The sequence below is a fragment of the Schistocerca americana genome, chromosome X (assembly GCF_021461395.2).
Source record: "Schistocerca americana isolate TAMUIC-IGC-003095 chromosome X, iqSchAmer2.1, whole genome shotgun sequence".
Taxonomy (NCBI): domain Eukaryota; kingdom Metazoa; phylum Arthropoda; class Insecta; order Orthoptera; family Acrididae; genus Schistocerca; species Schistocerca americana.
The window spans coordinates 101,683,582-101,693,756 of record NC_060130.1 but is presented as its reverse complement, the minus strand read 5'-3'; the positions used below and the strand labels follow the sequence as shown (position 1 = coordinate 101,693,756).

General features: G+C 44.6%; 1 protein-coding gene across 1 annotated transcript; it reads right to left on the bottom strand.

Moving 5' to 3' along the window:
- Positions 1-4,834: 4,834 nt before the first annotated feature.
- LOC124555835 (fez family zinc finger protein 1-like) lies at positions 4,835-8,463 on the bottom strand. The gene is made up of 2 exons (XM_047129901.1): positions 8,344-8,463; positions 4,835-7,980 (listed from the first exon to the last, which is right to left on the bottom strand). Exons 1-2 carry the CDS (start codon positions 8,461-8,463, stop codon positions 7,324-7,326), a joined length of 777 nt encoding a protein of 258 aa, XP_046985857.1. The 3' UTR covers positions 4,835-7,323.
- Between the last annotated feature and the right edge of the window lie 1,712 nt (positions 8,464-10,175).

Genomic DNA, 10,175 nt, shown 5'->3' with positions numbered 1-10,175 from the left:
TGGTAACCCAGTTCTAAGCAAAGAAGGGGAGGCAAAAGGTGGAAGGAGTATATAGAGGTTTATGCAAGGGCGAAGTATTTGAGGACAATATTATGGAAATGGAAGAGGATGTAGATGAAGATGAAATGGGAGATACGATACTGTGTGAAGAGTTTGACAGAGCACTGAAAGACCTGAGTCGAAACAAGGCCCCGGGAGTAGACAACATTCCATTAGAACTACTGACGGCCTTGGGAGAGCCAGTCCTGACAAAACTCTACCATTTGGTGAGCAAGATGTATGAGACAGGTGAAATACCCACAGACTTCAAGAAGAATATAATAATTCCAATCCCAAAGAAAGCAGGTGTTGACAGATGTGAAAATTACCGAACTATCAGTTTAATAAGTCACAGCTGCAAAATACTAACGCAAATTATTTACAGACGAATGGAAAAACTGGTAGAAGCGGACCTCGGGGAAGATCAGTTTGGATTCCGTAGAAATGTTCGAACACGTGAAGCAATACTAACCTTACGACTTATCTTAGAAGAAAGATTAACAAAAGGCAAACCTACGTTTCTAGCATTTGTTGACTTAGAGAAAGCTTTTTACAATGTTGACTGGAATACTCCCTTTCACATTCTAAAGGTGGCAGGGGTAAAATACAGGGAGCGAAAGGCTATTTACAATTTGTACAGAAACCAGATGGCAGTTATAAGAGTCGAGGGGCATGAAAGGGAAGCAGTGGTTGGGAAAGGAGTGAGACAGGGTTGTAGCCTCTCCCCGATGTTATTCAATCTGTATATTGAGCAAGCAGTAAAGGAAACAAAAGAAAAATTCGGAGTAGGTATTAAAATTCATGGAGAAGAAATAAAAACTTTGAGGTTTTCCGATGACATTGTAATTCTGTCAGAGACAGCAAAGGACTTGGAAGAGCAGTTGAACGGAATGGACAGTGCCTTTGAAGGAGGATATAAGATGAACATCAACAAAAGCAAAACGAGGATAATGGAGTGTAGTCAAATTAAATCGGGTGATGCTGTGGGAATTAGATTAGGAAATGAGACACTTAAAGTAGTAAAGGAGTTTTGCTATTTAGGGAGTAAAATAACTGATGATGGTCGAAGTAGAGAGGATATAAAATGTAGACTGGCAATGGCAAGGAATTCGTTTCTGAAGAAGAGAAATTTGTTAACATCAAGCATAGATTTAAGTGTCAGGAAGTCGTTTCTGAAAGTATTTGTATGGAGTGTAGCCATGTATGGAAGTGAAACATGGACGATAACTAGTATGGACAAGAAGTGAATAGAAGCTTTCGAAATGTGGTGCTACAGAAGAATGCTGAAGATAAGGTGGGTAGATCACGTAACTAATGAGGAGGTATTGAATAGGATTGGGGAGAAGAGAAGTTTGTGGCACAACTTGACTAGAAGAAGGGATCGGTTGGTAGGACATGTTTTGAGGCATCAAGGGATCACAAATTTAGCATTGGAGGGCAGCGTGGAGGGTAAAAATCGTAGAGGAAGACCAAGAGATGAATACACTAAGCAGATTCAGAAGGATGTAGGTTGCAGTAGGTACTGGGAGATGAAGAAGCTTGCACAGGATAGAGTAGCATGGAGAGCTGCATCAAACCAGTCTCAGGACTGAAGACCACAACAACAACAACATGTAATACAACAATAAAACCTATTTCTTACACCATATTCTGATGTTTCGTTAGGGAATGGTGCTAGTCTATTTTGTGTAACCTTTGATATTTCTACTTTTTGCCGGTCACCGGACAAAAGATGAGTCCTCGCTGGAGGCATGACGCTAATGTCGTGTAACAACGTCTCTAGCCTCGATAATGGGCTCCATTCGGTAAGGAAGAGAGCCCACAGTTTTCTTCAGGTATGCCATATCCAGTTTAGATCCTGCAGATTACCAAACTGCGGGGATACTGAGTTCTAAGTTTCGACCGCTGTTGGTAAATCAATAAACAGGTCAGCGTCATGCACAATGAGGACATGAGCACGTCCAAACACTACAGGTCCTTTCTGTCATTGTCTCACATCTCCACGTTAACCCATCTCGGCGCTGATTCCATACAACGGACTGACACGAACACACCAGTTCACTGCTATGATTTAGTCTGCGGTGGAGGGTCACATGGTTACTTGAGACAGCGCTCCCAAGCGAGCACTGTTGTCTTTTAAGGGGGTTACTAATGCCTGGGCCGGTGAGCTGCGGCCGCTCGCTATATTATCGGACATGAATGGTAATGCTTTTAGTGTAGCATTAGCTATATACACCTGGCATCCTGGGTCGATGAATGTTGGAGATCCGAGCGGATCCGAAGAAGGTTCGTCCCGTTGTAATTGTTCATTCTGACTCTTGAAGTTCGTGTTGTCTTGTCACAAGCAGCGTAGCCTGGCTTTACTGCACGTAAACTAATATCTGAAATAAGTCTGCACTTGTGCCAATGATGGAGTGATACATACCGTATTTTACGACTGGAAAAAGCTGCGAACTGTAAGACGAACCATAATTTTTAAGCAGTTTTTTCAAAAAGTAACATTTTTACTATTATACTGCAAAGCCAGACTAAAGAAAACCAAACTGACTTTTAAAATCTCTAAAAATCATCATCTGAACTTTCTCCTTCATCTTCTTTCTCTTCGTCGACATCGTTGTCTTCTTCATATATCAGATGGACTTCACTGCCATTGAGGTCGTTACTTATGCCGCACTTCTTGAAATATTTAACAATAACGTCTTATTTCGCTCTAGACCGCGACTGTTTTATCCACTAACACACTTCTTTGCAGTAGGTCGTTTTAAAGCTCTCTTCGGCGTGAATTTACGCTGGGTTTCATCCATCAGCCATTTGTTCTATTCGCCTTTCATATACGCTTTAAATGGTTTATTTATCGAGACATCAAGAGGTTGCAATTGTGAAGTAAGTCCTCCCGGAATAACAGCAAGCTCTCTATTTCGCTGCCACAGTTTCTCTTTCACAACATTTTTCACATGACTACGAAACTGATGCAGCACAAGAAGAGAACTCTTCGTCAAAGAAGCTCCTTGCCTTCTCTCCCACATTCTGTTAATCCGCAACTTTATACCGGCCTCGTCCATCCAACCTTTGTCATATACGTGAATATCAACACCTAGCGATACTTCAGACGGATTTGGCGTTGTTTTTCCCTTGAAAATGGTTAATGGATTACGTTTAGTATCGTCAGCACAACATGAAGGGACAACAGAGTAGTGCATTTTTTTATGTCCAGTTGTTTTTATAGTTACGGTTTTAGCACTTTCATGGCTACAGTTTTGTTACTCGGCACATCAAATGTCAGAGGAGTTTCTTCCAGATTCGCTATTCAGCTTAGTTCCACAATCGTTTTCTTTCGTTGTTGAATAATAAAGCGATTGAAAGTTGACATTTTCTCTTCATTCTCTTGTGGTATTTTATGAGATATTTTGGTTTTTGTTCGTATGCTAATTCCATGACGCTTCATAAACTTGTAGCACCAATGAACTCTTAAAGGCTGTTCGAATCCTGCCGTGGGCATGGATGTGTGGGATGTCCTTAGATTAGTTAGGTTTAAGTAGTTCTAAGTTCTAGGGGACTGATGACCTCAGATGTTAAGTCCCATAGTGCTCAGAGCCATTTGAACCATTTTTGATCCATCATAGGGTAGACAGTGTTCCGCGTTTGTGATAGTGGGGCAGGGGGAAGGCAGTGTTAGCAAGATTGTGAAACACTCATGTTCGTCACATCAGTGCACTGCTTCCGTCACTTGATTCCAATGTTGCCAGATAAAGATAGACTGGCGGGAATGTTAAATCAAACACTGGAAATTTTCATATTAATTTCGATTATAAGACACACCTGAATTTTGGAGGCAATTTTTCGAAGAAAAAAGTGCGTCTTATAGTTCGTAAAATACGGTACATTTGGTGATGTAACAGACATGTATGTCGGAAAAAGTGCGTTACAGAATAGCTCGATAGCAAGGACCGTGAACTACGTCAGTAAAATGTTACGTCGCAGTACTTGGGTGTTTTTAAAGTAAATCGCTGCTGAGCTGTAAGATCAAGTGGAGATGGAAGGGTAACTAGGATAGCTGTTAGGTGTATGGAGCAACAGCTGCGACAGTTGAGGTCGACTACCTGGCCATACCATTCTTCCTTTCAGCCATTCAGACAAAGTGTTGTAAAGTTAATCTGTCTCTTAACACAGTAATATGCAGGCACATATCCATATGTTTCCAGCGTGGCGACTTACCAATGTGGAGTGCTTGTGGTGTACAGATTTCTGCATGCCTGATTTTAACTTACTATTTTCTATATAGTAGTAGAATTATGGGGATCAGTTTATAGACTGACGTACACTATGTTTTAGCTGACAGTGAGAGTAATGTGTAAACATACTTGCGTCTATAGTTTTGTGCATCATCTGACCTCTTTCCGACATTATTGTCCTTATGGTTAGTTCATTCAGTTGTTTATCAGCGATTGACCATCTAACATTTATTACTTGTTATTTTAAACATTTTTAATTAGTGTGTGTTTTACTAGCATATTTTTAAAATTGAATTTCTATTACTCATTATAAATATCAAGTGTTGAGCTTGAAAGTGAGCTGAATGTTGTTTGTGGTTTGGAGTGACCAATGAGATCCTAAAATTTGATCTTATTGGTGATGCAGTTGACAGTGTCACAGCAACATTTGTTTCACATTATTCAGGAAAAAATGGAGCAACTGAAAAATGCAGAGTTCATTCTAAATGTAATTTTAATCAAACAATGTACAGTAATTAATTCATTACACAAAACATTCAAAATGTACACACAAGCCCAGAACACACTGCACGGCGTTTGTGCTGTGAAATAACTGAAGCAACTCTGTGACAACTATTCCGCACAGGAAAAGTAAACTCAAAAATAAATTACAAGTTTCACTCACATACTTTAATTCCTGAGCTCTTTAAGTCTACAGTTTACCACTATTGTTCGTTCTAACCCTCTCGCAAGTGTCCAGTGTAATTAGGTTTACGGATATGAAAACAGGTCCAGTTATGACTGCCATATTGCAGAGAAAACTTAGTTCGATATACTGTTATTTGAAAGGCAAAGGAACCGCTGCTGAGGCTCTTCGCACCTACAATGGTTCTGCGTTTCTTGTGGAACGTCTAACGGATACTGCATGCATTTGCAAGATAAACAGAGCTTTGCAGTCTCTGTCCCGAAACAGTCTCATGGAATCTTCTGGAATTATGCTGCTGTTTGTCTCGCTTGAATAGAGCTAATGAAATTATTATAAATAACCCGACTCCAGACAATCATAGTCAGCTAATCACTTATTCCCATTAGCTTTGAATAAATTAAGTATACTCAGTGGAAACTGAAGACGAACAGTTGTCTTATAAATGGTAAGTTGAGTCGAATGATGTAAAAAACTACTGAATAAACAGTACACCTTCCGAATATTTACTTCATTGATGGTAGCTTGTAATATACACAGTAGTTTAGGTATCAACATCATTAAATATGAGTAAAATTTTGATTATATGTAATACATTGTCCGGTAATAAAGCATTCAGAGGAATAGTCAAGTAATCTGAAACAAACATGTGCGGCATGCAGTAATCTGCATTTCTTTGGTATAGCTTTCCTTACAGTCTTCAATATTCATTAGTACACTTTGGAGGTCCCTTAGGAACCAATCTCATTTTAGACAGTCGTTATCGTATCTCTCGACCCGTTTCAAATGTTCTTCCAAACTTGGTCGCAGAGAACGCTTAACACATATTCCTTGCCTCTTAAAATATAAGTTCCTTTCTTAACCTGGTATTGCACAAAAACCATCTTAGCGATACATGACGAGTATCGTTTAAAACCGAGACACGTCTTTACACACATAAGGATTACACAGTAAGCAGGCTGTTAGCTACAATTACCACTCGCACTGCACAATTCCCGCATGCTAATTTACTCGTGGCAACATTTAAAGATCTTTAGCACACCTGCAGGAAATCTGACTAGGGAGAGTCACCTAACGACATCCGAATTTTGTTGAACATACTACGTAGGAAAAAGGTTGTCTGACTATAATAGAAAGTATCGACAAATATTACTGCAGTCTACTCGGTATATTTCGTGTAAATATACGTTAGTTAGTTCTGTTAATATCCGTCCAGTATTTCTGGATAATTAAGAGGGGAGAAATTGTATGTCCTGAAAAGGGCAAAAAATATGATGTATCGTGTCAACAATATAGAAAGGATGAACCTTTCTGCAGTAACACAGGGTGCCAGCAGACGAAATTCATATCTCTTCGTAGTATAGAAGAAGACACAGGCATTGACTCGATGTAAGACAGGTGTTTTCCTCGAAGGCGAGAAACTCCTTTAGATTGAGATTTGGAGAAATGGCCGTTGTAATTCGTTCGGAAGCCAATAGGGTAAGGTACATATCTTAGAGTTTGTACAGAACGACTCGATTTTAGCACTAATGCAGATTTCGAAGAAGTTTTTATATCAGTTCCTGTGACGTTGATCTTTCCGAAAGTTTGTAAGAAGCAATCATTGGCCAACATACACATACGTTCGAACAAATAAAATAACTGTAAGGTACGTCTGTCCCACACCACTGGACGTCTAAACAAATAACAGAGACCATTTCTCGATAGCCAGTTTTAAGGCATTTCACTATTTATGAGATACCTAGTGCCCTCTATCAAATTACCTATCTGTTAATTCTCTACGACACAGCTAAGAACTCGAAAGGTATATAACAATTTAACGCGTCCAGAAAAATACGAAACTACGAAACTGAATGGTCTGCTAGTACGTAACTCTCTTTGTCCACGAAAAAGGACAATTGCACGTCACAACGAGGCTCGAACTTATCATAATTCTTAAATGACGCAGGCATTGCGGGCAAAAAAAGATCTACCGATAAACGAATAACTCGAGTTAATTTTACGAGACGGAATTCTGTCAGTGCAGAGTGTAATAGCCAGTTCTCCAAATTTCAGAGAGATGTAAATGAGATTATCACCGTGCGAATAATACTTTGCTTTTATAAGTACGACTCTATTTAACAGTCTCCCGAACGCACGAAATTCGCGTAAATTTCGGATAAGTACAAATTCGACATAGTTTCTTCCGTGTATGTGAAGGTCAGGCATTATGTCAGCTGCGAGAAAGAGAAAGACGTCTCTCGAGTCCACTTCGGAATGCCTGCAGACATCCTAACAACTGAGACACACGTTCGGCCGCGAGTGCCGTGACTAGCAACGGTCCGCGTCTCAGGGCTGCAGCGGCGCGGGGCCCAGCAGCGAGAGGGCGGGTCACAAAACCTTGGACAGGTAGGCGGCAGGCGGCAGGAAGGGCGCCAGGAAGGCGTGCTGGTGGTGGTGGTGGTGGTGGTGGTGGTGCGCCGTCACCGGGAAGGCCACGGCCGCCGCCGGCGCGCTCTCGTGCAGCTTGCGCATGTGCTTCTTCAGGTCGAAGTTGCGGCAGAAGCCCTTCCCGCAGATCTTGCACGTGAAAGGCTTCTTGTCGTTGTGCGTGTGCATGTGGAACGTGAGGTTGTAGATCTGGTGGAAGGCCTTGTTGCAGATGTTGCACTTGTACGCCTTCTCGCCGCTGTGCGTCAGCTTGTGGTTCTTGTAGTTGCCCTTCTGGTGGAAGCCCTTTCCGCAGAACTCGCACACGAACGGCTTGTAGCCGGCGTGGATGCGCGTGTGCGTGTTGAGCGTGGAGCTGCGGTTGAACGCCTTGCCGCACGTGTGGCACTTGTGCGGCTTCTCGGCCGTGTGGATGATCTTGTGCCTGCACAGGGTGCTCGCCTGCCGGAAGCCCTTGCCGCACGTCTTGCAGACGAAGGGCCGCGCGCCCGTGTGCACGGGCATGTGCCTCGTCAGGTTGTAGTGCGCGTTGAACACCTTGCCGCACTCGGGGCACGTGAAGCTCTTCTGCTTGGCGGGGTTGGCCTGCGACTGCTGCTGCTGCTGCTGCTGGGGGCGGCGCCCGGGCCCCGAGCCGGCCCGGCCTCCGCCGAAGGAGGCGGTCGCGGAGGCGGCGGTCGCGGAGGCGGAGGAGGCGGCGGCGGCGGCGGTGGCGTCGAGGGTGGCGGCGTCGCGTTCCGGGGGCGGCGGGCTGGGCGTCGAGGCGACGGCCAGCAGCGGCGGCGCCCCCGACGGCACAGCGGCCGCCCCCGCGCCGGGGAAGGCGGCGGCTGCGGCGGCGGCGGCGGCGGCGGCTGCGGCGGCGGCGGCGGCGGCCGGGTAGTACAGCAGCGGCGCCAGCGCCGGCGGCGGCGGCGGCGGGGGCGGCGGGGGAGGCGCCTGCGGCGGTGGCGGCAGCGCGGGCCGCGGCACGTACTTGCGGAAGGCCGAGTCGCCGCCACTGGCGCTGCGCCGCGGGTCCGGCTCCATGATCTTGGCGATGCTGAACGCCAGCGGGCGCGCCGGCTCCTCGCTCCGCATCGCCATGCACTGTAACAACGACGCCTCGTTACTCCATGCCGCACCTCTTTCTCCTTTTCACTTAGCAGCTACTGTACGCGTGCACCGTTAACTATCAAAATAAAACTTCGTCTTTTCATTACAACTGGGACATACGTGTCCCACGATAGGTTACGAGGGGTTTATTTTATTTTATGTAAATTAAAGGTGAAATAGAGAGAAAGGAAAGGGTAGAGACTGACGATATTGGCTGCGAAGCGAGTTACACAGAATTAGCCGCGGCGAGTTAAAACGTGTGTCGGGTCGGGACTCGAACCCGGAATCACTACGCACTCGCGTTAAGCACTGAGCCGCCGTGGAGCGTACCGAAATAGTCTGCGCATTTGCGACCTTTTTCTTGGCACTAGTAAATTAACCGTCACCAGTTGTTGTAAAAAAACAACCAGTAAATAATGTAAACAACTACAGATGTAATAATACGTGATCAGCCGTCTGAAGATAAGAATTTTGTTTTTGGGGGGAGGCATGGGGACAGGAAAGGACTGACACAGTATGCTTCAAGCTGGGTGGAGATAAGGTGCACGGGGGTCGAATCCCGACACCTAGCCACGATGCCTCTCCCCTTCCTGTTACTGTGCCGATCCTATCGTAGTACTGGCCTACATTTTTTTCGCTTTTTATGCTTACTTATTTTTTATTTTTATGTGCTTTTTGTTTCTTTGTTTTCTTTAGGCCCGATAGAACAGACATAATGTATTCACATATTTCGTTTTAACCTCCGATCGGGCGTGAAGCTAAAACCACAGTGACAATCCTGTGAAGTTTTGTGCAGATGTGTTGCGCAGTGTCTCTAGTACGTTCGCCTATCGCGTCAAGTCGCACTTTTCGGGTCTGAGAGCACAGTCAGCACGTAAAGACGACAAAAAGATAGTGTTCGGAGCCATGTGTAAAGTCTTACGGAGGAGGTGCGCTCGGTTTCGTGGAGCCCACGTAACGTAATTGTCATGCGATTCCCTGTTCGCAACAGTTTTCGACGGCATACTGCAGGCACAACGAAGACGCTCCTGCGGCATTTTCGTTGGGAAGTGTTTCATCACCCACCATATAGTCCGGACTTGTCTCCTTTTGACTTTCATCTCTGCTCAAATGAACCGCTGGCTGACACGGACAACGAGCTGCAGTCCAGGGTAGAAAATTGTCGGAAAGCACAGGAGCCTGCGTTCTATGACGAGAGTAGATGAAAGCTGGTACAGTGCTACGACGGATGTCTGAAGTCGGAGCGGCGACTATACAGGACGGTCCATTGATATTGACCGGGTCAAATATCTCACGAAACAAGCATTAAACGAAAAACTAGAAACAACGAAACTCGTCGAGCTTGAAGGGGTAAACCAGATGGCGCTATGGTTGCACCGCTAGATGGCGCTGCCATATTTCAAACAGATATTAACTACGTTTTTTTAAAAGTAGGAACCCCCATTTTTTATTACATTATTTGCTTCGTGATACATTACACGTGTTAAAGTCGACCGTTTACCAATTGCGGAATAGGTCGATATCGTGCATGGCTATTGTGATCAAAATCCCTGCCGTGGGTTGGCAAGAGAGCCAACCCGTTTTTGAGAGGAAGCCGAAAGGCACGCGTTTTAGCTCACGCAGGCTGGCGTGAGGTCTGGAACAGATCAAGGAAATGAGACTAACAAAAAACGTACGTAGCTGCTGGTATACTTAAC

What these genes read in the sequence shown, in the direction of transcription:
- LOC124555835 (XM_047129901.1), bottom strand. Translation starts at nt 8,463, where the DNA reads ATGCGGAGCGAGGAGCCGGCGCGCCCGCTGGCGTTCAGCATCGCCAAG. An exon ending in GCAAGTACGTGCCGCGGCCC is followed by an intron (nt 7,981 to 8,343) that starts GCGCTGCCGCCA and finishes CAGCAGCAGCAG; the next exon opens with CAGCAGTCGCAGGCCAACCC.